We start from the raw sequence: 26,302 nt of genomic DNA, 5'->3' as shown, positions 1-26,302 counted from the left end.
TGCTTCTGTAGGTTTGGGTGGGACCTGGAAGTTTGCAAAAGAATGCAGGACTGGAGCAAAGGGGGAACCCACCAAAACAAAGGGAAGACCACTAGCTAGCTGATAGGACTTAAACCCCACCACATCAATAATTAAAATAAATGACTAAACGTTTCAGTTACAAGGCGGAGAGATCCAGCAGACCCAACACAATCATCTGCGTCTAATAGATGCATTTAAAAATAAAAACGTGCATAGACATAGGGAAAGAGAATAATATAACGTCATCCAACAAGAAGCACAGGACAGCTGGACAGCTGCATTAGAATTGAAAGGGCAGAAGGAGAACCCATGGATAATGGCTGCGGGGAGCCCAGCGTTCGCCCTGTGGAGCTCGGATGTTCTAGCACTATCCCCGGCCAGCTGTGGAAGGAGCTACCTTGTGGTTACAACAGATGTCCCTGGAGATATGCAAAGGGGCCAGTGTAGGCAGAGAAAGCATTTTTGCAGGGGACACGATTAGGTGATCTTCGTCTCCTTTCTGGAGGTAAGATTTGGTCCTGGTTTACTTGCTGCAATAATTGTGCATCATGACAATTGTAAACATTGTAAATGGCGGGTCAGTGCTCATTTTGTAATACTTGGAATGTTTTCAGATGCCCAGAACAGGTCCTTTGATCCTTCCATCTAGGAACGTCTATGACTGGCATTTTGGTGCAGAGGCCCAGTCCTCTCTTCCACACGCATATCCACTTCAGGGAGTTGCCCTTGTGGTCCAGAGGAAACGGATCTGACTAGGGTCCGTGAGGATGCATGTCTGATCCCTGAACTTGCTCAGAGGGTCAAGGAGCCGATGTGGCTGTGGCTGTGGTGTAGGCTGGAAGCTGTAGCTTTGATTTGACCCCTAGCCTGGGACCTTCCATATGCTGCACCTGTGGCCCTAAAGAGCAAAAAAAAAAAAAAAAAGCAAAAAAACCCTTCCACATATTTACTTCAATTTTGATGAAGTGTGTTCATAACAAATACACTGTAATAGCAACTTTTTTTTTTTTTTTTTAATCTTATACTGGAGTTCCCTTGTGGTGCAGTGGGTTAAGGATCCAGCATTGTCACTGCAGTGGCTTGGCCCGCTGCTGTAGGGAGGGTCAGTCCCTGGCTTAAGGACTTCCCCATGCTATGGGCATGGCCAAAAAAAAAAAAAAAAAACCCAAAAAACGAAAAGTTAATTGCCAATCATTACAGTTAAAACACATTATAAAGATAATGAATTTTTTTAGTTTTGTTACCACATCCCTCCAGATCTGCTAATTGGAAGTGCTCTCTGAATTCTGCCTTTATTCCCAAGAATGGAACCAGCTATGAATGCCCCCACCCCCACGGCATCCTTTCTTTGGGGAAGGTGACATAGTCCCCTCCCTCTGGAGCAAAACTGCCCTTTGCGGACAGAAGGAGCAGCTTAGGTTGAATGATGCATGGCTCTTGGCATCTCTAGGGTGACACTTTTCACTAAGTGAATGATCCACGGGGGCAGCCTCCTAAGTACCTTTTTAATACCCAAGAAAGTGTTTCTGGGCAGCTAGAAAGAATGGACTTGGAGCTGTAGGGAGAGGTTTGGGGTGGAGTTATACTTTTGGAGGGTCACCCATGCTGTTGTCCAAGGCAGCACCTCGTAGACTGAGAGATAAGGGACATTTTCTAGCATCTCATATTGGATGCTGAATGTGGGAGCAGGAAGAAGTAGAAAACACAGCGAGTCACCCCCAAAATGAGAGGTATCTTGGAAGCCCATAGAGGAGAGAGCTTCCAAGGAGCAGATCGTTCTTGGTTTAGGAAGCTTAGCTGTGATAGCAGGAGGGTGGGCAGTAGTTTTGGGGGAGATAAGAGTGAAAAGTGGGAGAAATGGCTGATTCTAGAACTGGGGTAAAGGAAATAGGAAGTGAGGGGGAAAAGCTGTAATTGTAATGTATACATGTAAGGATAACCTGACCCCCTTGCTGTACAGTGGGAAAATAAAAAAAAAAAAAAAAAAAAAAAAAGAAAATAGGAGGTGAGCCCAGAACATCTTCTAGTACCAGAAAGTAAGGAAGTGCTCAAAAGACAAAGGGGGGAAAAATAAAAGGATGAGAAGGTAACAGGGAAGAGCCCCCGGTGTCCAGGGCTGGAGCAATTTGAGCAGTGGAAGAAATCGAATGGTATTGGATTATAGCCCAAAAGATAAATAGCTGTGAATGTTTGCCATGCTGATATAAATAAATGATCAAATACATTAATGAATGGAGAAGCAATGGAGAATTTCTTACAGAAGGATTCCAGATGCTCTGTTATAGATACTACCACCCCCCAGGAGGTGGAATATTAATTCCTTCCTTGCCTTGAAGGGAAAAACATTAGACAAACCCGGATGGGGGGATATTGGCCAGAAGTCCTCAAAACTGTCAAGATTATAAAAAACCAGGAAAGACTGAGAAACTGTCACACAATGTCATGTGTGATACTCTGGATTGGAGCAGAAAGAGAACATTCATGGAAATTAAGATAAGTCTAGAGTCTAGTTCTTGGTAATATTCTTTTTTTTTTTTTTTTTTTTTTTTGTCTTTTTAGGGCCGCACCCACGACATATGGAGGTTCCCAGGCTAGGGGTCGAATTGGATCTGTAGGCATGGGCCTACACCAGAGCCACAGCAACGCCAGATCCGAGCTGCATCTTCAGCCTACACCACAGCTCACGGCAACGCCGGATCCTTAACCCACTGAGTGAGGCCAGGGACCGAACCCGCAACCTCATGGTTCCTAGTCGGATTCGTTAACTACTGAGCCACGACAGGAACTCCAGTTCATGGTAATATTCTAATGTGTCCCGGTTTTGACAAATGACAAGTAGTACTCTAAGGTGTGAACATGGGGAGACTGGCTAGGGAGGTATGTGAGAATTCTTTGCAACTTTTCTGTACATCTAAAATCATTCCAGAAGTTCCTGCTGTGATGTCCAGCCGCTTAAGGATCTGGCACTGTCTCTGCAGCAGCTCAGGTGGCCTCTGAGGTGCGGGTTTGATCCCAGGCCCAGTGCTGTGGTGTAGGAGCAGCTGTGGCTCAGATTCTATCCCTGGCCTAGGAACTTCCCTATGCCTCTGAGTGTGGCCAAAAATAAATAAAAAGGACTATTTAAAAAAGAAGTGTGTTTGTTACCGAATTCTTGTGGTGTGACCCCCCCCTCAGGGTGAGGCCAAACAAAGTTGGAGTTTAGAGGAGAGAAAGGTTTATCAAAGGGCAGAGCTGGGAGAATGGGTGGCTCCTGCTCAAAAAACCCGGAAACTCCCTGAAGGGTTTCAGCAAAGCCTTTTTAAAGGGCAGGTGAGGGAGGGGCGTCCCAGGGCGTGTGATCAGCTCGTGCGCAGGTCTCTGGTTGATGCGAAGGTCTCTGGTTGATGGCGAGGTAACAGGCCAGTGTCACGGGGGTTCGCACTATCTTCAGGAGCCCCTAGGGTCTGGTCATCAAGTAGTTAATTTCTTCCATTTGGTGGAGGGTTTTAGCAGCTGCAAAACATCTTAGGAAATATGCGTCAGATACTATTATCTAGGTACTCCAGAGAGGAGCTAAAGCAGAGGCTTCGGGGGAAGAGTCTGTCCTGGGAAGGTCCCATAGCATCCTGCTCGTTCACCTGTTGGGCAAACGAATTTGTCAATAGGCCGAGAAGAAGTCTCTGGTCTGGTTGGGCAGGGGTATTGGGAGGGGGAGGAAGGATGTTTTATTGATGACAAAGAGAAGATATGAGAAAAAGACCTTGGGTGAAGGAAGAGATGACGTCAGGCAGTATAGTCTTAAAGATTGTTGCTCGTTGCGTGGGGTGAACAACCCCAAGGCTGTCTCCTCAAAGCTCAGTCACAGCAGAGAAAGTTTCCAACTCCGTTTCCTAATCCTAACACAGCCGGATTGGTGAGGCAGGGTCTTGCTCCGGGCGGGTTGGCTGGATGTCTGTAACAGGCACCCAGGAGCGATGCTTGATTGGCGCTCAGGGACTGTCCTACGCAGAACCTAGAACCAGAACCTAGAACCGTTCCTTTGGGACCTCAGAGGTATTTGCACCCTGGAGCGAATTACATTTGCAAGATTGATTTGGGATGGATGAGGGGCCTGCTTTTCTCCTTCCTGTAGGGAAGGGCAAGGGGCACGTGGGAGGAGGTAGGAGGAAAGCCTGCGCTCTGGATTCGGGAAAGAAGCGAAAGGCCTTTGGGAATGAAGGACCTGGAAATCAATTCTGCGAACCTTTGACGGCATCCCTCTTGAGGACATCCATGCACCCCCACTTCGAAGATCATGGTAGAGGACCGGAAAAGTACGGAGTAAATCTGGGGAAGAAGGGGACTTTCTCAGAACCAGCAAGGTGGGCGCTGCTTTGTGTTGCGGTCACAGCCGAGGGGGGAGGCAGTTGTTTCCAGCGCTGCTTATTTTCCGGTTCGCCCTGGTATCTCTGCCCACCCAGGGTGGTGATGCTCATCCTCTTTCTCCTCCTTTGTTCTCGTATCTGATTTGTTCGAGGCCATCCCCTGGCACCTTGAGCCCCCCTCTTTTGGCAAAGTGATCTCTGCAGTGTCCTCGTTAACCAATGTCGCGTTGAAATGAAGTGAAAATTCTTACACTTAACCTATGTAACTTTAAGACCAAAAACGCCGTTAAAGGGTAGAATTGGGAATTCTTTTATGGTGCAGTGGGTTGAGGATCTGTCATGGTTGCTGCTGTGGTGCAGATTAGATCCCTGGCCCAGGAACTTCTGCATGCCATGCGGGGGGAGGCAAAAAAAAAAAAAAAGTGTGTGTAGAAAATCAGAATCATTGAATGACTATTGTGGAGTAAATGCACACATTGAATGATTATTTAACAGTTCTGATTAAGGGAACTTGTTAAATTTTTTTTTTTTTGACTTAAGGTATGTTAGAAAGATTTTGTCCTCTATTTCTTAAATTAAAATTTCGTTGGGAGTTCCTGTTGTGGCCTTGCTCAATGGATTAAGGATCTGGCATTTCTGCGAGCTTCGTTGTAGGTCAAATTCGGATCTGCTGTGGCAGAGGTGTGCAGGTGCAGCTTTGATTCGACCCCAAGCCTGGGAACTTCCATATAACTCGGGTGCAGCCCTAAATATAAAAAAAAATTGGAGTTCCCACTATAGCACAATGGGTTAAGAATCAGACTGCATCGGCCTAGGTTGCTGCAGAGGCAGGTGTTCCATGCCCAGCCCTGCGCCGGGGTTAAAGGATCCAGTGTTGCTAGAGCTATGGCTTGGAGTCAGATCTTGGGCTGGGAACTTCCCTATGCTGAGGGTGTGGCCATTAAAAAAAAAATTGTTTAAAAAAAATATAAACTTTTTTTTTTTGTCTTTTCTAGGGCCACACCTGCGGCACATGGAGGTTTCTAGGCTAGGGGTCAAATTGGAGCCACAGCCGCTGGCCTACATCGCAGCCATAGCAGCTGTGGTGCAAGTTAGATCCCTGGCCCAGGAACTGCTGCATCTGCGACCTACATCACAGCTCATGGCAGCTCCTGATCCTTAACCCACCGAGCGAGGCCAGGGGTCACATCTTCACAGACACTATGTCAGGATGCATGGTCTAGGAGTTCCTGTCATGGCGCAGCGCAAACGAAGCTGACTAGGAACCGTAAGGTTGGAGGTTCAATCCCCGGCCTTGCTCAGTGAGCTGAGGATCCGGTGTTGCCGTGAGCTGTGCTGTAGGTCGAAGATGAGGCTCAGATCCCGAGTTGCTGTGGCTGTGGTGTAGGCTGGCAGCTGTAGGTCCGATTCAACCCCTAGCCTGGGAACCTCCCTATGCCCAGGTTTTGGACCTAAAAAGCAAAAGTAAGTAAGTAAATAAATAAGCATGGTCTAGGTAAGTGGTTCACACATATAAGCAGACAAGAATTTGCTGGACAATTTGTTGAAATGCGTATACCTGAGACCTCACCCCATAAGGATTCTGGTTCACTAGTTCTGGAGTCTGTGTTTTTAACACAGGCCACAAGCGCTTTTTTTTTTAATTTTCATGGCTGCTCCCATGGCATATGGAACTTCCCAGGCTAGGGTTGGAATCTGAGCCTCAGCTGTGGCAACTCTGGATCCTTGAAGCCACTGTGCCAGCCAGGGATTGAACCTGTACCTCAGCAGAAACCCTAGCCACTGCAGTTGGGTTCTTAACCCACTGTGCCACAGCAGGAACTCCTGCCACAGGTGCTTTTGACAGGGTACCAAAGCTGATCTAGGTGTTGAGAGGTTACATGGGAACAGCTATAATATCATGTTACCTTTAGTATAAGAGAAGCCATGATGATTGCAGAGCGATGAGGGAGATTGTGGAAATATCGCCAAATAACGCTGGAGTAATTTTGCACCCTCAAATTACTGAGGACCCCAAAGACTTTTGTGTATGTGTGTTCTATCTATTGATGCTTGGCTGTATTAAAAATTAAAATTGGGAGTTCCCCTCATGGCTCAGTGGTTAACGAATCTGATGAGGAACCATGGGGTTGCGGGTTCGATCCCTGGCCTCACTCAGTGGGTTAAGGATCCGGCGTTGTTGTGAGCTGTGATGTAGGTCTCAGACGTGGCTCTGATCCCGAGTTTCTGTGCCCTGGCGTAGGCTGGCGGATACAGCTCCAGTTGGACCCCCGAGCCTAGGAACCTCCATATGCTGTGGGTGTGGCCCTAGAAAAGACAAAAAAAGACCAAAAAAAAAAAAATTTAAATTAAAATTGAGTTCCTTAGTGGGTTAAGGATCTGGTGTTGTTACTCCTATGGCGCAGGTTTGATCCCTGGCCTAGGAACTTCTGCATGCCTCAGGACATGGGCAAAAAGGGGAAAAAAAAATCGAGGTATTTAAAATGTTAAATTCTTTAAAATAACGGTAAACCCATTACCTGTTAAGTAACATTTTTATTTTGCAAAAAACTATTTCCAAAACAAAAAATTTAGTAAGAGGAGTGGCATTATTTTACTTATGCAAATCTCTTGACTGTCTAACTTAATAGAAGACAGCTGGATTCTCATAGCTGCATCTAGAGTCAATCTGTTGCAAAGTTATTTTGGTTGAAATCTATGAAGAAGATCCGGCCGCGCACAAAAAAGGGAGGAGTATTTTCATACCCCTTTTGGACCTTATATCAAAACTCTCTAAGCATCGTTTCTTAAAGGCTAGTTGCAATGTGGAATCGGAAATCATATCATTTTTTTCCCTTTGATGTGTTAAAATCCATTGGCCTGTCCTGCACTTGCAATGGACCTTTTACCCATGTGTGGATTTGCACTACTTAGAAAATACTGGTCAGTAAGTGATGCAGATCTGCTAAAGTCACACTCTTTCTGATTATTCTTACCTCATCGGGAAAAGTATTGGGAAACTGTCAAGCTTAGAGTGGCAGATGTCAAGTTTTCCACAATGCTTGAAAGCTCAAATTTTATCATTGTCAAGAAATACCGTCAGTTATTTTCCTTGAAGAAACAGACTCACTTTGTTCATTTTTGAAAAAATGACTGCCAAATACCCAAGTCAGAATAACCACAGTTTGTCAATTGTTCTTTCAAGTAGAAATGGTAGTCCATGAAAAAACAGCTAGTTCAGCTTGCAGCTCAGTTACACAAGTGCTTTTCTTCTAGACAGCCTCACGGTACAGAAGCCCCCTGCTTCGTATGTACTTCCCAGCTTGTCACAAAGAACCTCGAAATGACCTGTACTCAAGGGTCAGGATTGAATAAAAGTAATTCCTTCTGCTGGCTTCCTTAGGGATATTCATAAAGGAAACTGACTTTTGTAAACTGCTAATGTGTGGTGAAGAGCCACCGCCTGGATGAGTGCTAAGGCGCCAGCCGTTTCCCCGCCATTCCTCTTGCACCATCAGTGCAAATGTCAGCACAGTGAAAAAGACAAATAATGTCTTTGTATTATCCTCAAAATAGTTTTGACCTCTGAGAAGGTCTTGGGAACCCCCAGGAGTCCAGACATCACACTTTGAGAACCACTCACGGAGGGACTTTGGGCCTCCTTTCTCATTCCTCACCCTTCACCTGACCCTGCTTTGCAGTTTTCCTCCAGACGTCAACTTGCCAGTATCCATGGCTTCTTAGTCATACAGTCTGGAGTAGCTCTCTGTGAGATGGTGACACTGTCATGAGTCTAGGTAGAATGGGGAGTCCACAGGGCAGGCATTCACTCAGCATTCAGCTAAGAGTTTCCAGCTCCTGCAGTCCCCACGAGATGCTGAAGCCCAACCTCCCTCCTGCCCAACGACGTTTTTTTTCCTGCTTAGCTTAGGGCACAGTTTAAATTTAAATGTCTTCCCAGGTCCTCTTAGGAAGACACGATTTCGTTTATACTTGTAGTGGTTAACATACTGTTGCTTTGCATGCTCAGTCATTTTCTAAAAATCAGTCAGTTCCTTAATTCCTTCTTCAAGTACCAAATGAGTTGCCGTTTCCTTTGTAATCCGCATGTTGTCCAATAAAAGAGAGGGCGTTTTGTAAATATTTGTTTCAGTGTAACGAAATCAAAACTGAAAGCCAGCCGAGTCAAACAAGTGTGCGTTAGTTGTACATTTCCTGACTGCAGGCGTTGGAACGATCACAAGTAGCGAACGTGGTTCACTGCTATGCTTTTTTACTCCTTGTTCACTGCAGCCTCTTGAGGCCCAATAGTCCACAGATGCTCAAATGAGGGCTGGAGTTCTGAGCGCCCGGGTACTGCGTGTTCTGGCGGTGTGTGTTTGCACATTGTTAAAACCTGGCAAGAGAGCGGTAGCCAGGACCCTGCAGGCGGGGCCCAGCAGCCACCGAGCCAGCTGGGCTCCGTCGGCGCTCGGGCTCGGCACCCCCGCCCGGCGCAGCCTCGGGCCCGGCCGGCGGAGCGCCGTGCCCTTTTAAGGAGGCGGACCGTACCACCAGAACTTTGTTGACGGGGGTGTTCAGGCGAACTCGGACAACTTCAAGTGAGCCAAAGGCGGTCTCCTTTCCCTTCGAGCGCGGGTCCGAGGTCTAGTGCGGCTCGGCGGGGGCAGCGCGCGGGTGGGCGTAGCGCGCAGAGCCCTGCGGTTTCCCTTCTCTGGACTCGCCCGGCAGGGTCTCACTTGCTCCGAATTCGGACGCGACGCTCCCCGGCCCCGTCCGGAGGGTAGTTCGCCCGCAGAGGCCCCAGTGCCCGGATGTCCATCAGGATTAGCGCGAGCCAATACCGTCGGAGCCCGAGGCTGCGCTGAGGACGCCCGGGCTCGGGAGCAGGTAGTCCCGTAACATCGGGGAGTCGCGCTGGGGAATCGTCCCCGCCCGGCCCCGGCAAATGCTGAGCGCGGCGCTGGCAGAAGGGCCGCGGCTTGAAGGCTCTGATGGACAGGAGACCTTGAGCTCTATAAATTGAATTATGGCAGCCCAGTCAAGGTAAGGCAGCGACCGAGAGAAACTTTGAAAATGCGTTATGGCTGGGGGCATTGAAGGTTGCAGGGGAAGGGTTGGGGTGCTGCGAAGACGGGCAGGAAGCAGCTTTGTCATTGCTTTCTCATCATTTCTGATGCCGTGGTTCATTATGTCAGCTGAAAAACAGTTTGGAGCACGTACTGGGCAATTGCAGGCGAGGAGAGGGATCGAGTTAAAGTTAAGATGTAAGTTACATTTCTCTTCTCTTCCCCAGACAATTATTTCCAGAGAAATCAAGTTGATTTAACTTGTCTGTCTTTGCCCAAATTGTCGTTTAGTTTCTTTGTGCACTTCCCTTTGGTTGTCCTGGAAAAAACAATTTTTTTTTTCTTCTTTCTGCTAATGCCTTCGGCAGAATTTTAGAAATCACTTAATGTGAAACAGTTCGCCTTGGGGGAGGTGGTTGAAGAATTGCCTGGTGAGTGACTTGAAATTTTACTGCCAAAATGTACGATTGCACATAAAACGGCACAGCTTGCGTGAATCTGCTGAGTAGGCAAAGACCAGGAATGTCCCGGGGTTGGTGAAGGGGAGAGGATAATGAGCTGCAGTTGCTGTCAGAGGAACGCTAATCTTAAAACCTCCAGCCCCGACTTTCCGTGGTGTGTTCCTTTTTTTTGTTAATGAGCGTTTGAGTGATGACAAGGCATTAGGGAGTATTAGGAGGTTCAGACTGTTGTGTGTGATTTCATTTTAGTTGCGACAGTAGTTGGTGTAAGGGACGCTTAGGACTTAGGTATACATTCTTTTTTATCTTTCAGTTTTGCTAGAAAGCACTTTGGGTGTCCCAGGTAAAATGATAGGAGCGCTCCTCAAGTTGCTTTTTGATCTAATACCGTGATTTAGGGGGAACTCTTACAAGGCTGAACATGTTTCCGGTCTGAAGACCCAGATGGATCACTCAAAGAAATAGATGCTTTAATGTTGAAGTTTGGGCTGGATGAGACCTTGAAATTTTTTCTTAAGAGATCAGACTTTCTGGGAAGAAAAAGAACTTCTCTCTCTAGAGCACCTCCTGTGTGGTTTGTGGATAAATCCTCTCCACTGAGCGATTTATCCCCCGTCCCACTTTCTTTACTGGTTGTTTTAAGAAAGAGGTGCTTAACTTGGGGGCCACGTAGTAGGAGTACTTGGTTGAGAAACAAAAATCGTATCTTTATTTTTGCTAACCTTTACTGAAAATTATCAGCTGTCAAAAGAGTCCGTGGTATCAAAACCTTAGATTAAGACACTGTCGTCTAAGAAGTTAAAGGAATACTATCCAGTGGAGCTCAGTATAAAGCTGGGATTTGAACTCAGGTGTGAGTGAGTGATTTCAATGCCTGTGCCCTTAAACTAATTAAGAATAAGATGAGGTAATAGCTAAATTGGACACTGCTGTGTGCCAGGCACAGTGGCTGTAATTGGATTACCTCTTGGGCTATTATTAGTCATTAAGTAGGTAAGTACTTTTATTTTTCACTTTTGTTAAGGAAACTGAGGCTCCGTCAGCCTGTGCCCTGCTTGAAGTCGCACAGGTAGAGCAGAGCCTGACTGCTGAGCTGCTCTGCGGCACTTCCTTACTCCCAGGCCGCCTCATGAATGCTGAGACGAGGTGTTAAAAGGGAGCTGCAAAGCCTCAGTGCACAAAAGCAATTTCTGCTAAAACTACTTTTCTGTGAGATGTAAAAATCCGAGTGAACAGTATGGTACTTCAGTTTGCTAGTAATTGAAATAGGAGGAGCGTCCACAGCCCGCTCTTCTACCCGGCCCTTGGATGTGCCCTTGAACTCGGAACAAAGCTGCCGAGGCCGGGGTGTCTGTTGTTTTCGTGGTCCGCATTCTGGGAGTGTATCTCACAAGTGGTAGATGCCCATTTTCTTCTGTTAGAGCTGGAATGTGGTCTAAGGTCCCTCAGACATTGTGTTGCTGGGAGAATAGGTAATCTTTGAGATCCAGAGGGAGAATCCATGGAGAAGATTGCAGGTACTTTTGGATTTCAGGGAAACCCCAAAGCTGGACCACGTTGCCCGAGTAGCGCTAAGAGAAAGGCAACCATCACCTGCCATGTAAAATCTGGGGTGGTAAAATCTTGCCCATGTGCCGCTCGCAGCATCTGTTTGCTCTTGAAACAATTAATTGAGGTTGTGGGACTCTAACTGTTCATTGCTCAGTGTGTTCTAGCCACAGCAATTTCATTGTGCACCCATAATGTGATTTTTCTTTTTTAGCAAAAGAGGTAGGGCAGAACTTAGATGGACCTGAATTTCGTGGCACTGATAGTGAACACCTGAGCTGGCCCTGGCAGGATTCTCTCTCGTGATCTGGTATTATTATAAGGCAGTATTCTTCATTTGAGATTGAGGGGTGGGTATGATTCATTTTTCACATAAATTCCTTTTTAGTATCCCCTGCATAATCCAGAAGTACTTCATTCAATGAGGAGGGACTCCCTAAGTATTTCTTGGCTCGAGAGCGTTCATAAATTGAGGTTGCATATCCCTTCCTTTTATTTTAAAACCCGAAAGTAGGAAATTGTTTTGTTTTGCTTTATAGTTAAACATCTTCTGCTAGATACGGAAGACGTTTCTCGAATGAAAGGTCAGTTGCCCAAGTTCTAAATTAGATTTGGGGTCAAGAGTTTGAAAACATTGGATATTTGGTTTGCGTTTTCCAGACTGTGGGGAAAGGCGGTCCCTTCGAAGTGCAGTTTAGAAGTGAAAGCAGGGCATCTTCCAGGTCTTCTGTCTCAGATCGGTGTGTGCTTTCTTTAGAATCCCTAAGCACAGCAGATAATTGACTCCATGTCCTTGTGGGAATTGTAAAAACTTGCTTTCATTAATGGGAAATAGTTCCAGGGCATGGCTTTAGTTTCCAAATTCTGATCTGAAACACTTGGAGACTGCTCGCATAGAAGGATGCAACCCAGCCTGCACAGCCTCCCTTGAGGACTGGTTGACTGGTGCTGGGCAGGGGTAGGCATGGAATCCCTCCGTTGGTAGCCCTGTCCTTTTCTGTAAGGATTCGTTGCTTTATGTTGAGCGTGTGGGTGGGTGAAATAGAAAGGACAGCTTTGTCTGGTCCTCGGTTGCCGCTCACCCCTTCATTGAAGCACTTTCTCAGTTCTAGAAAGGAGTATGTAGTATCTTCAACTGCTGTCTGGGATTAACCGATGAGAAAATGCATCCTGTGCTGCTCTGTGTGAGAAGCCCTGGCCGCACCCCCCTCCCAGCCCCCACGGAGGAGGGGGAGAGGTGCATGACTGGGGGTGGGGGACTTGAACTTGCTCCTTGAGGAGAGGAGCTTCTGGTGGCTGAGCACACCTCAGAAGAAAGCACTTTCAGACCAACTGCAAAAGGAAATTCGGTTTTGTCAAGTCTCCCACAGTTTTTTGGTTTTGGTTGGTTTGTTCAATTTTGACTCAAGTTAATGAAGTTAAGAAAATAATCGAGCAAAGTCAGATTGTTCCCAAAGATTATGAGGAAGCCGGTTTTTGGTGGCTCTCTGATTCTGGTGGGGCAGATTTTTTCCGCTGCAAGAAGCAGGGCTCCTGAACTGGTATGGAACCAGTTCTGCTCCGTCCTCTGCCCCCACCCCTGGTTTATGAGCTTTGTGAAGATCACCTTGGAAGAAAATTCAGGGAAAGCGAAGACGCGTTGATTAAATATGAGCAAGTAGCCAAGAAGGCTGTTCTGGTGTTGTGGAAAGTGCTGTTCATTCAGGGAAGTGATTTCAAGAGGGAAATAATTTATGCAGCATTTGGACCCCGTGAATGTCTTCATTTTTTCCCTCATGACACCGCTGTAAACAGTGTCCTTGACAGGAGAGAGACACAGACCCGTCTCTTAAGTGATTTCCTCCTGCTTCATCCTGAGAGCCCGGCTGAGCTTCCTGACTCAGAGCAGAGCTGCTTCCATGATGAAGACGGAAGGAGACTGAGTCCCTTCTTTGGCAAAATTCACCTAAGTGGGCTCTCGGGAGACTCCGAAGGATTCCGTCCTATGCTAGGAAAAGGTATTCAGTAGCTGGCTCCATGCTCTTTTGAAAATGTGATGAATGCTGCATTTAAGCGATTTCAATGTCAGAATATACTCTGGTTATCGTCTTCCCGGCTTAGAGATCTCTCTCTCTCATCGTGGGACGATCGCATTTGTTTTGAGCATCCAAAGCTAGGTATTACTTAGTGGCTATAAAATAGAAGAATTATCAAGCCAGTTAGCTTCAGAGTTTCCGTTGTGGCACGGTGGAACTCCGACCGGGAACCATGAGGTTGTGGGTTCGATCCCTCGCCTCGCTCAGTGGGTCAGGGATCCGGCGTTGCCGTGAGCTGTGGTGTAGGTTGCAGACGTGGCTCGGATCTGGCAGCTGTAGCTCCAATTAGACCCCTAGCCTGGAACCTCCGAATGCCGCAAGTGCGGCCCTAAAACAAAACAAAACAAACAACAAAAAATCAGTTAGCTTCATTATTGCTTTGAAGGAGAGCAACAATTTGATTGCTTCTACATATATACACTTGGTTTTCCATTAGCAATTTTCTCTAATTTGTTTGTTTTCCAAGATAGGAAAATAAGCTGTATTTCCAAAATCTCCTGTCCTCCAAAAGGAGAAAGCCCTGTGCGTGCGATGTCGTGAGAAAGACGGTGAGCAGCAGAGTATTCCGACCATGCCTCAGCACCACGTGGAAGTACAGTCTGTCCCTTTAGGCTCGGAAGCACACACACAGCACGCTTGGGGATCACACGGTCTTTGTTGTGGTTCAGTTACATGGTAGTGACATGGGATCGGTGTGTGACGTTGACAGCTCAAACGATTACCTGTCCTTTTACTGAAAATAACAACAACAACAACAATCGGGGAAGAGCTCAAGTTGCAGAATTTTAGCTCCGCTTCAGATGGTTCTTCATTTATTTGAGTATGAATACAGCCTGTGTTCATGGGCTCAAAAGACTACAGCCAGTAGAAGGCAAAATGATGCCTTGCCCGAATATATGTATGTACCAGATAAAGTTTATTTAGGCTTCGGGCGGGGTGGTGGTGGAATAAGATTTATAACTGGTGGTGCTAGTGCCCTTGGAGACCTAAAAGTAAAAATTAACTTTAATAACCCCCCCCCCCCCCGTGCTGACTTTCTGGGTCTTGGCAGTGATGAGTGTTGAGACTGCTGCCCCTGTGCAAACGTTCCCCTTTTCCTATCTCTGCACCCTGAGTTAAAGCTTAACCTGACGGCCCCAAAGCCAGCCGACTGCATATCCTGAAAGCCTCTTTCTCTGGTGAACGTCTGTTGTTTTCTCGCATTGGTTTATTGGCTCCGTTTTTAATTTAACCAGATTGGACTCCTATCAGGTTCTTAAGGCAATGACTCAAAGCCGTCATTTGATGTCCGATTTAATATTTGGAGAGGAAATCCCAGTGGGGCCATCTCATCAAAAGGCACTGAAGCAGACAGAAGGGGGACGTTTCTATTGACAGCTAAGTGATCTTTATTTTGGTATTAGGTGTTGTGTTTCCAAGGGGCACCCGCCGTTCGACCACGTTCTAAAAGGATGTTGGGTTGTCCTTCCTCCTCCGCCGTGGCCCCCGCCACCGTGAGTGCTCAGAGGTCTGCGGGCCACATGCCCCTTTGTTTGGGTGACTGGGGGAGTAAGGATGAGACGCTAGAGTCACTGGCCCGCCTTCATCTTACGCCAGAGGGACTTGCCTTTCGTGTCAGTGTTGCTGACTGCTGGCTGGTTGGCCATGAAACAAATACAAGTGAGGGAATATTTTAGGGGCAATGTCTTTATACTATGCTCAGGGCTCTCCAACCGGATTAGACACCAGAAACGCCAGGAGTGCTTTTTCACATGCAGATCTGCCTCCCCCCCCCCCCACCCCCCATGGGAGGTCCAGGGTCGAGCGTGGGTGGAGCCCTGCTGGGTCTGAGGCCAGAGGCCCACCTGCCACGCTCTGTGGAATGAGGCGTGTGTGAGCGAGATACCGCACCCTACAAAGTAGACCGTGTATTCGGACAGACACATCCCCCCCTCCGCACTGACATCGACAGGAGGTTGGTGGGGAGGGTAGATGCCAGCCTCTATAAATGTTTGTGTTAGCTGAAATGGCCAAGAGTACCTATATTTTAAAACAGAAAAGAAAAAGGAGGGTCCTAAGGAGGGATGTCCAGTGTTTGAGCCAACAGCCCTTTCCCAAGAGTCGTTTCTGCAGGGGCCTGGGTACTTAATTGACCCTTTCCTGTCCACTCTGGGCTCCCTCCCCAAACCACTCACTCGCTCTCTACCCCCCCTCCCAGTTTATCAGGTGACAGATGTTTTTGTTCCCAGGGAAAAGTTATTAACTGTGAATTGGTTAATTATATCCACACGTTTGAAACTGATTAATTATATCCACACGTTTGAAACTGAAAGTTTGGTATGTTTTCTTTTCTTTCTAATCAAAGCATTGTCTGTGTGTACTGTCATCGAACAAATAATAGGCAACAACAATTTTTAAATGGCCCTCCTGTGGGAAGTAAATGTTAAAATTACAGCAGATGTCAGTTCCTGAAACAAAATTCAGGAAACACTTTCTGGTATGTGGGTGTTGTGACTTTTCACTTCTTGGAACTTTCCTTCAGGAAACTGTCCTGTCAAAAGCAGAACAGTTGATAAAATATGAAGCACAATTCACAAACTGTGTCGTGCAGTGTAATTAAATTTTGATTTGGGGCATGTGTTTTTGTGCTGGTGATGGAGCTGAGACTATCATGTGACTTTCATCCTGGATACTGTGCATCTGGATAACTTGTTAAATGGCTTCTCTCTCCCCCGTCTCGCTGCTTGAAAAATACAGGTGTATCTGATTTACTCTGGATGTGAATTTATGGAAAGTGGTATAAAATGAACCAGTTCCCATTGTTTTTTGTACAAAAGTACAAAACCTGTTTCCTTTCCAGCTTTTTCTGTAATTTGCAGAAATTACATATTTTTGTCTCATGATTGACCAATTACTATTTCTATCGTAGACATTTCTGAGATGGCCTGTCTAGTGGGTAGCAATAGCTGGCAAAATGCTGATTAAAGTTTGAGTCTATGATACTAGGATTTTAACTTTTTTCTTTCAATGAAAATAACCTCTCATTGAGTTAATATGCTGTTTTAAGTAGGGTGTTTTTTTTGCTGTTAAAAAAATGGTATGTATTAGTTCAAAGTTTTGGACAATAAAACATAGCTGAAGCCCTCATGTTATTTTCAAGTAACTTTGACCTGGCATTTATACTTCGGAGAATGGTGGTTTTCTGTTTATCTTTTATAGTCTGTGTATCTCCACCACCTGCCCCCCACCAAGTCCCCCCTCACCCTGTTTTTGTCTTTTTAGGGCCGCACCCATGGCATATGGAAGGTTCCAGGCTAGGGGTCGAATCAGAACTATAGCCGCTGGCCTGTGCCCAGCCATAGCAAGGCCATGTACGAACCGAGTCTGCATCCTGCACCACAGCTCACTGGCAACATCGGATCTTTAACCCACTAATCGGGGCCAGGGATCGAATCTGTATCCTCATGGTTCCTAGTCAGATTCATTCCTTCTGAACCACGATGGGAACTCTCCAAGTTCCCTTTTAGGGTTCAACCATACTTGTGCTAACTCTTCATTTAAAAAAAAGAAAAAAAAAAAAAAAAAAGCTGGGTAAACGTAAACTTTGTCCACATGGAAATAATTAGGCCACAGTATTCACTAACATTAGGATAGGAAAAGGGTAGAATGAAAACCAGTGTTTTACATTTGTTCCAAAATGAAGTTCTGCTCCCGGAAGATGCTGAATATACAGGCTAGTGTTGTCTCTGTCGCCTGATTTTAATAACACTTGAACCAGTTAAACTTAGATTTGGTTTTTAAATGGGAACTGTACCCAGAAGACAAAAAAAGCCCTAGATTGGAGGTTATAAAAGATTGAATTTGGTGATTTCTATCATATTGCTGATAGTGTAGGGTTTTTATTTTAACCCTCATGACCAGGGCCTGTTTTTACAAACATCTCGATATTTTAACGTTAGCAGTCATATTTTCCAAAGATAAAGTGAAAATCATTCAATTTATTTAATGTGAGTTTTCGTAGGCTTTTTTTTTTTCTCTTTTTTTTTTTAGATTAGGTCTTTTTAGGGCTGCACCCATGGCATATGGAAGTTCCCAGGATAGGGGTCAAATTGGAGCTACAGCCGCCAGCCTACACCACTGCAACACAGGATCTGAGCCGCATCTATAACCTACACCACAGCTCACAGCGACAGCGGGTCCTTAACCCACTGAGCGAGGCCAGGGACCGAACCCGCATCCTCATGGATACTAGCGGGGTTTGTAAACTGTGCTGTAGAGTAGGTTCCTGTTTATCCGTTTTATATACAGTAGTGTGTATCTGTTACTCCCAAAGTCCTAATTTATCCCTTCCGCCTTCCCCTTTGGTAACCATATGTTTGTTTTCTATGTCTTGTGGTTGGGCTTTTTGATGAAGAAGCTTATCAAGAAATATTTAAAGAAAACCAAATGAAAATTTAAAGTGCATGCTCGCAGTTGTCAAAAATCCCACAGGAAACTTCCAACCCACAACTCAAGGATCCCAAATACATTATTGAATGTAGTTCCTTGATTCCATAACTGCAACGTGACCCTAGAAATTGTTATTTCAATGTGCTTTTTAATACAAACATTCAGGCAAAAATTAGCTGTTCTCATTTACTCCAGCCTCACAGAGATAAGTTATCTAAGCGAAGCTTCTGACAATTATCATTCAAACGTGGGTCCTGCCAGGGGAGGGTGGTGACGTTTCCTCAGTCAGGGGTGTGCTCCAAACTCTAGGCCGAGATAGAACTATTTTACAAACAGGAATATTTCACAAGATGCTCCAAAATTATCTGTGTGTGCATGTGTGGTGGTGGTGAGTGAAAGCAGATCGTCTTTTTAGCATTAGCACTTCATTGGCAGTGTGTGTGTGTGTTTAGGGCTGCACCCCGGGCATGTGGAGGTTCTCAGGCTAGGGGTCGAATTGGAGCTGCAGCTGCCGGCCCACACCACAGCCACAGCAACACTGGATCCAAGCCGCATCTGCGACCTACACCACAGCTCACAGCAACACTGGATCCTTAACCCACTAAGTGAGGCCAGGGATCAAACCTGCAACCTCATGGTTCCTAGTCTGATTCATTTCCACTGCACCACGATGGGAACTCCATGAATGTTGATATAATGCTTTTGATGCATAGATACTCATATTGGTTATGGCTTCATTTTAGAAATTGCTCCCCCTAAAGATACTAGTTTCTTACATATACTTTCAGCAAGCTTTTTTGAGTATTGGTAACAATCTTTTTTTTTTTTTTTTTTGTCTTTTTGCCATTTCTTGGGCCACTCCCACGGCATATGGAGGTTCCCAGACTAGGGGTCAAATTGGAGGTGTAGCCGCTTGCCTACATCAGAGCCACAGCAACGTGGGATCCGAGCGAGACCGCAGCCTACACCACAACTCATAGCAACACCGGATCCTCAACCCACCGAGCAAGGCCAGGGATTGAACCCGCAACCTCATGGTTCCTAGTCGTATTCGTTAACCACTGAACCACGATGGGAACTCCACAATCTTTTTTTTTTTTTTTTTTTTTTTTTTAAATAGAAGATATATCTTTACATCTTTCGTGCATGTGGATTTTATTTTGGTTTAAGGAGTGGGAGGGTGGCCCAGCCCCCAGCCCCCACCTGCCCACTTGAAAGCTAACCATTCTGTTCTCCGTTCAAGAGCCATCCTCAGACTCAACCACTGTACCTCTGTAATGTGTTTTAATAAGGTGATAGAGGAGTTCCCTGGTAGCCTAGCGATGAAAGATTCAGCGTTGTCACTGCTGTAGTGTAGGTTCAGTCTCTGGCCTGGGAATTTCCACATGTCTCAGATGTGGCCCCCCCCCCTCCAAAAATGTGGAGTTCCCGTCATGGCGCAGTGGTTAACGAATCCGACTAGGAACCATGAGGTTGCGGGTTCGGTCCCTGCCCTTGCTCAGTGGGTTGACGATCTGGCGTTGCCGTGAGCTGTGGTGTGGGTCACAGATGCAGCTCGGATCCCGAGTTGCTGTGGCTCTGGCATAGACCGGCGGCTACAGCTCCGACTGGACCCCTAGCCTGGGAACCTCCATATGCCGCGGGAGCGGCCCAAGAAATAGCAAAAAGACCCCCCCCCCAAAAAAAAATGTGATAGAACTAATCTCTACTTTCATGCTTTCAGAATTCTCGTGGATATTTTCTTATGTATATTTTTCAAGATCAATTTGAGTATTTCGTCAAAAACGAGTGGCTTTTAATAGGATGACTTCCTCACAAACTTACAAAACCTCATCCTGTTTTTCAGAAGTGCTGCAGTTTCAAACAGGACAACTGTGTTCTCTGTAGCTTTTCATGGAGTGGAAAAGGCACGGTAGGGTGCCAGGGACTCCTGACTCACGAGCCAGACGCCACTCATTTATCTGGGGATATTTGGGAAATCCCATTGGCTCTCGTCATGAGTGAATGAATTGTTAACATAACTGTAAATGGAATCATATTTCGAGAGATGATTTACATCTAGCTTTAGGCAGAAGGAGCGTTTTGCAGTCTCTGTACTGCTGTGGATGGCGTCTTATTTTTTAGCAAACTTGTGGGGCATTCACCTTTCCTTGACCGTAATAGATATAATTTAGGCTCTCTTTCTCTCTCTCTCTCTCTCTTTTGGCTACACCTGCAGCTTGTGTAAATTCCCTGGCCAGGGACTGAACCCAAGCCACAGCAGTGACAACACTGGACCCTTAACTGCTTGGCCGCCAGGGAACTCCAGTTTCGGCTCTTTAAAATCTTTTGTAATTCAGTAAAATGAATTCAACAGTATATTAAAGTTAATTGTAAATAAAATGAAAGAGAAATATCTTCCTTAAATTTCAACAATTTGACCAAAAATTTTTTTTTTCTTATTTTTTGTCTTTTGTCTTTTTAGGGCCTCACCCACAGCATACAGAGGTTCCCAGGCTACGGGTCGAATCAGAACTGTAGCCACTGGTCTATGCCACAGCCACAGCAACTCGGGATCCAAGCCATGTCTGCAACCTTCACCACAGCTCATGGCAAAGCTGGATCCCTAACCCACTGAGCAAGGCCAGGGGTTGAACCCGTGTCCTCATGGATACTAGCTGGGTTCTTGAGCCACCGAGCCATGACAGGAATGCCTGACCAAGTATTTTAACTTCTGTTCCTTTTGAGCTTTTTCTTTACATCATTGAATTATTCTTTATATGTCTTTGGTAAGTGATATAGTCAGTGTATGGGGGAGGGGAGAAGATGAAGCTGGGATTACTTGAGACTGTTGTGATTTTTGAGATTGTCATTTGAAAGGGATAAGACTTTCTTTTTTGCTTACAGAGTTCTCTGGTGGTGCACCAGGTTAAGGATTTGACGTTGTCATTGCAGCGACTCTGGTCACTGCTGGGGCACAGGTTCGATCCCTGACCTGGGGACTTCCATATGCCCCCCTCCATGCTAAAAATATGTTTTTAAAAAACCAAAAATTGATCAGTTAACATTGACTACAGCAAAGGTGTTATTTTTACATTACGCTAGGATCCAGGTAGAGGTGGAGATTTTAATAGACATCACAGTCTGCTCATGGTTCTGATTGTGGAAACTCCACTGAGCGCCGTCTTTAGGAACTGCACTCATTCGTATTTCCTTTTAGACTGGCAGAGGTGAAGAGCCAGGGTAGCCCATACACTCGTAATAATTGAAGACTCCTTGTGGGATTTTTTCCTCTTCACACATGCAGATATGTCCACGCAGGCTCACACAGAATGCACACACTGCCTCGGGAGGAGAAGTTGGAATCATACATGCGGACTGAAACTATTTCTAACCATGCTTTTAAGTATTAGTTTGAAAAAAAAAATGCCTTTTTTTTTTTTTTTTTTACTCTGTCTCATTTTAAAATTGCTAAGGTAATAAACAGATTTTTTTTTTTTGGTCTTTTCTAGAGCCGCCCTTTTGGCATGTAGAGGTTCCCAGGCTAGGGGTCCAATGGGAGCTGTAGCCACCGGCCTACACCAGAGCCACAGCAATGCGGGATCCAAGCCGTGTCTGTGACCTACAGCACAGCTCACGGCAACGTGGGATCCTTGACCCACTGAGCAAGGCCAGGGATCGAACTCCAAACCTCATGGTTCTTGGTCGGATTCATTAACCACTGAGCCATGACAGGAACTCCAATAAACAGGTTTTTGGCAGTTGTCTTTAACTTTGTCAATCTTAATCAGATTGTTTAAATTATCAGGAATAGAAAATTCAGATACTGACATTTTTATAGGACTCCTTTAAAAATTGTGCCTAGGAGCTCCCTTGTGATGCAAGTGTGTTGGTCCCTGCAGTGGTGTGGGTTCAGTCCCTGACCTGGGAACGTCCACATGCTGTGGGTGTGGCCAAAAAAAGAGAAAAGCCCAAACTGTAGGACAGGAGCCACTGAAATTATTTATTTACCTGAGGGAACCTCTCCCCACCCCCCGCAGGATGTGGAAAAGTTCCCAGGCCAGGGGTTGAATCTGAGCCACAGCAGCCACCCAAGTCGCTGCAGTGACAACACTGGATTCTTAACCTGCTGCACCGCAAGAGAACTCCAAGGTAAATATGTCTAATTTATTTCAAAAATGATTTTTTCTTAAACTACATTTTTGTAGTTAGGCTGGTAAAAGAGGGTGGTTATCCCAATAGGTGTTGGGAATTTGAAAAAGCATAGATCGTTTCCTAATTACTGTTTTTCTCCCCAACATGGTTTTGGGACACAGAGTACATTGCAGAAGCCGCAGTGAGAATCATGCGACGGAGGTTAAGCCTCCAGACTGAACCCAGAGTGTTTCTTCACTTATGGGGCCAAAATGGTGCCCAAACGTCAAACATTTAGGACTAATGGAAAAGAGTGCGCCTGCTGAAGTGAAGCAGACACACAAGCCACGATCGGAGACGATGGCTGATCCTGCACTTCAGTTCGTTTTTTGTTTTGGTGGGAGAGAAGAGTGGGGTCGTTTGTTAGGAGGAGAATGTGGAAAAAAATGAATTCGGGTGGGAGTATTCTGTTGGTCAGCTCGGACTTTGAAGGACATTTTGCATGGTTTGGTACATGATAATAACCATACTTATTGACCATTCTGTTATGTTCTGAACCCTGAGACAGGAACTTTTCGTATTTGGTAAAACTGAATCTGAAAGGCAGAGACTATCACTCCCATCACAGATGAAAAAACTGAGGCTCGTGGAGGTTCACTGACCCAGGTTACAAAGCAAGTGACCGCTTACGCAAGCCTCTACGAAGCTCCTTCAGCCTTCCATTGAAATGAAATGGCTTGGTCCTTCATGGGCTCGTCCATCTGGTCAGGGACCCTTCGTTTCGTGATGGAGCCAAGGGAAGATGGAGAAAGTGGAACATGATTGTGTGTGAATGTGTGCCTGACTTTGAACTGAGCTGTGCCGGTGAAACAGGAAACAGGAGGGAGAGAAGGGAAATGGGGTGTGTGTAAAACTCCTCCCAGGGTACAGAAAAGTGCAGCAATGTGAGGTCAGCCTTTCCTGATGCCCAGCGCTGGAAGTACCCTTTCCCCACAACCTGCTCACCCCATGGGGCATTAGGGAGAGACGGTGCAGCTCTTGGGAATTGTGGGATATTTGTAATTCAGAGAACTCTGTAATATCTGGAAGGGCAGATACATAGAGTGGACCCTTCATGGACTAAAGATGTGAAATCCCTTTTACCCCTTGTCCTCCTCCAAAATGTTGCTTCCTTTTTTTGGAGGCGGGGAAGGGGGACCGCACCTGTAGCATATGAAAGTTCCCGGGCTAGGGGTCACATCAAAGCTGCAGCTGCCGGTCTACACCACAGCCACAGGAGCTCGGGATCTGAGCTGCGTCTGCGACCTACACCACAGCTTGCAGCAACGCTGGATCCTTAACCCACTGAGCAAGGCCAGGGATTGAACCCGAGTCCTCGTGAATACAAGTTGAGTTCTTAACCTGGTGAGTTACAACGGGAACTCCCAGGATGCTGCTTCCTTGTCAGAAACCCATGGCGGGATGAAACAGACATCGTCTGCCTCTCTTTAGTATGAAAGAGCACCCCTTTGTCTCTGCTGCAGGGCACCACACTTGATGCCATCCTTGAATTCTCCTGTTTGCTGCTGTTCTCTTACCTGTTCTATATGCTGTCTGCTCTAGGGACTCTTGCATCGTTTTAAGTATTTATTTTCCATTCTCCTTGGGGAGGAGGGGAGTGGGTGGAGCATAGGATGGGGTGAGGGCAGGCGGGGGAGGGGACCAACGCCTGTGCTGCTTTGCTCAGCTCTTGGACTCCGGCTGTATATATTTATTCTAATAGCTCGAAGTTGCTGAATACTTCACCATGTGCCAGGCACTGGGCTAAGCACTAGGTATGCATTAGGTACCTGAATTCTTACAGCAGCCCTAAATTTTTGGTATAATTATCTCCACCTTAGAGCAGAGGAAGCTAAAGCGTAGAGTGTGTGACTTACCCTGTTGGTCACAGGTAGTCAGGTCCAAGTCTTGAAGGTGCCTGTCACACATGGAGCTGTCAGGCAAGACTTGCATGTGTGTTTCCAGTCTGCTTTCTCAGTAGAAACGTAACAGTGATGTGGGGACGCAGTTTCTACAACCGTGGCTCTCAACCTGGGGGAGGAAGGCAGAGGAGGAGGAGGACATCTGACGACCCCCCCCCCCCGGGATATTTGCTAGTGTCTTGAAACGTTTGATTGTCACAGCGGGGAGGGTGTGCCCCCATCACCTAAGACAGAGGCTGCCGATCTTGCTAAACATCCTACACTACACGCACAGGACAGCCTCCAGCACAGGGATGCGGCTGAGAATGTCAGGAGCCCCAAAGCTGAGGACCCCTGCTCTCCAGGTTCCCCCTCGTCCATACGTTTGGGGATGTTTGTGAGTCAGAGCACCTTGTGATCAGGCTCCAGCTCAGGCGGTGCAGGTCCCAAAGCGAGGTAGCCTGTTTGGGACCCAGTGCACAAGACGCTGCTGAGTTCCGTGTGGATGGCGCAGCCCTGCAGAAAAGGGAGAAGTGGTCAGAGTTCTCATCGAAACTCAGAAAATGGAAGAAGCGCTTCTGAGTGTGGGGAGGAAAGGGTTTGTTGAAGCAGAGGGGCTTGGGCGAACGCAGGCTGTGAAGTAGGAAGAGGTAGGGGAAGAACTCAGTATTTGTGCTCTCAGGGCTGGAGGTGCCTGCAGGGACAGTTTCAGGCGTCTTTCTTGCCCACCTGAGTGCTCTCTGTTCACGGTGCCTCTGAGCGGTCCTTAGCCCATTTAATCCTCATTGATCTGAGGAAACCGGTACTGCTATCAGCACCACCCCTTTTTAAGGGCTGGTGTAACTGAGACTCAGAGAAGATAAATGCCATGCCCAGGGGATCACAGCTGGGATGGGACAGAGCCCAAACTCAACCCTCCCTAATTCCAAAGACGATGCTCTCATCCAGCTTACTGTGCCGGTGAGCAGAGCGTTCTGTCCTGTCTGATACTGCTTGGCCTCCTCTCTGCCTTCCCAAGTTCAACAGAACCTTGGTAGGATATGCACATGTCCCTTTGGAGACCTTGAGTGGCCATCCAGTTCCTCTGTGGTGGGAGGTGGTAGAGGGGTGAGAGGTCAGACGAGGGCCATTAGAGAACTAGGGTGAGCCTTCTAAAGGAGCAAGGAGAGAATTCAGAGGGACTTGGGCCTCAGCGTTATCTGGCAGGGAAGAGGTTGATAGCAGCAGCATTTTGAACTAGCTGGAGGGAACAAATATGCCGAAAGGGAGATCGGTAGGTATAAAGTAACCAGCTATTGTCTTACAGATTTACTGGTGTAAATTGGATTTCTAAAATGTGAGCCTTTTGTATCTTAGCTATCAGATGTAACTTAAACTAGGGGAAAGAGAGCCGCAGAATCAGGCCCTCCTTAGAGCCCAAAGCTTTCTGGCTTTTGGTGATTTTGTAGGGAAGGACTTGCAAGAAAAACACTTTGAAATATGAAGAAGGAAATGCGATTCTGGTGGTTCCTTTTTAGGCACTAAATCAGTACATGAAGAAATAGGGCAGGAGTCAAAGAAGATTAATTTCCCAAAACCTGACAAACAGCCTAGTTCTCAAATAGAGAAAAGCAAAAAAAAAAATCAAAATATGTATTTTTTAAAGTTGAGGATTGCAGGCGGGAGGAGGGGAGGGTGAATCCTGATTTCGAGGTGGTTGCTGGGGAGGCTGCCCTGAAAGCTGTACAGCTGGGAGCCCGAAACTCACCCATGCAAATGTGTCTCTCTGCTGTTGTAGGTTCTCCCCAGAGCAAAAAGCAGAAGCCAGAGCAGGACTTTGAAGGAGTGAGGTAGGGTTTGCTCCCTGTGCTCGTGCAGACAGCGCTCCTGCTGCACGCACGCGCCCGCTCAGCTGTTTCAGTTCCGCTAACCACAGCTGTGCTGACGTGTCGCCCAAGTTCAAGGCTGCTCTTTTAGTTCCTTTCCTTCCAAAGGCTGAGAGATGGATTTGGGCTTCCACGTTCTTCTTTCTGATAAAGCTTCACATTTCACTGCGAGTCTCCACACGTGTCCAGTGGGACGAGCTAGGCGCTCCCAGCCGGTGGCAGCCTCTTAGATGCCGTGACCTTTACTGGCTTATCCTCGTGATGGTTTTTCCTAACACGGTCCTCTGAACATTTTCAAACATTCCGAAGAGTTGAAAGGATATCACAGTAAAAAGCCTTATGCTCAGATTCCACTATTAACATTCTGTTACATGTGCCTGACCATATATCTGTTTCTCTCTTCGTTCAGTAATCTGTCTTTGGTGCTTTTTATGCCACCCTAAATACTTTCGTATGTCCG

The 26,302-nt window shown here is 46.5% G+C and overlaps 1 protein-coding gene and 2 long non-coding RNA genes across 35 annotated transcripts in view; 2 read left to right on the top strand and 1 right to left on the bottom strand.

Moving 5' to 3' along the window:
- Nucleotides 1-26,302, top strand: part of AFF1 (ALF transcription elongation factor 1) — a 195,997-nt gene that overhangs the window by 55,701 nt on the left and 113,994 nt on the right. For 8 of the 32 annotated variants that reach the window (XM_084973576.1, XM_021101786.2, XM_084973574.1 and 5 more), the window contains exon 1: nt 9,156-9,389. The exons of 8 other annotated variants lie outside the window; for them this stretch is intronic. In XM_084973576.1, coding sequence (XP_084829702.1) covers nt 9,373-9,389 — 17 coding nt within the window. In that variant the 5' untranslated portion in view covers nt 9,156-9,372. Of the gene's footprint in view, nt 1-9,155; nt 9,390-21,893; nt 22,056-25,754; nt 25,807-26,302 lie in introns of those variants that run through there. 16 more of the 32 variants (XM_084973585.1, XM_084973577.1, XM_084973595.1 and 13 more) reach the window with 5 other exon arrangements.
- On the top strand, nt 882-3,733 carry LOC146401086 (uncharacterized). The gene is made up of 2 exons (XR_014813502.1): nt 882-1,915; nt 2,024-3,733. It is a non-coding gene; the product is annotated as an uncharacterized LOC146401086 (long non-coding RNA).
- LOC106504773 (uncharacterized) lies at nt 13,743-26,245 on the bottom strand. 2 transcript variants are annotated; one of them, XR_014813494.1, is made up of 3 exons: nt 25,725-25,888; nt 23,954-24,493; nt 13,743-13,824 (listed from the first exon to the last, which is right to left on the bottom strand). It is a non-coding gene; the product is annotated as an uncharacterized LOC106504773 (long non-coding RNA). The 2 variants fall into 2 exon arrangements; XR_014813493.1 differs by lacking the exon at nt 13,743-13,824 and adding an exon at nt 20,965-21,244 and having other exon boundaries at nt 25,725-26,245.

Source organism: Sus scrofa, chromosome 8, assembly GCF_054392235.1.
Source record: "Sus scrofa isolate SSC_HxYL_T2T_F1_AM1 chromosome 8, Sscrofa_HxYL_maternal_Yorkshire_Landrace_v2.0, whole genome shotgun sequence".
Taxonomy (NCBI): domain Eukaryota; kingdom Metazoa; phylum Chordata; class Mammalia; order Artiodactyla; family Suidae; genus Sus; species Sus scrofa.
This window is presented reverse-complemented; position numbering and strand designations above follow the sequence as displayed.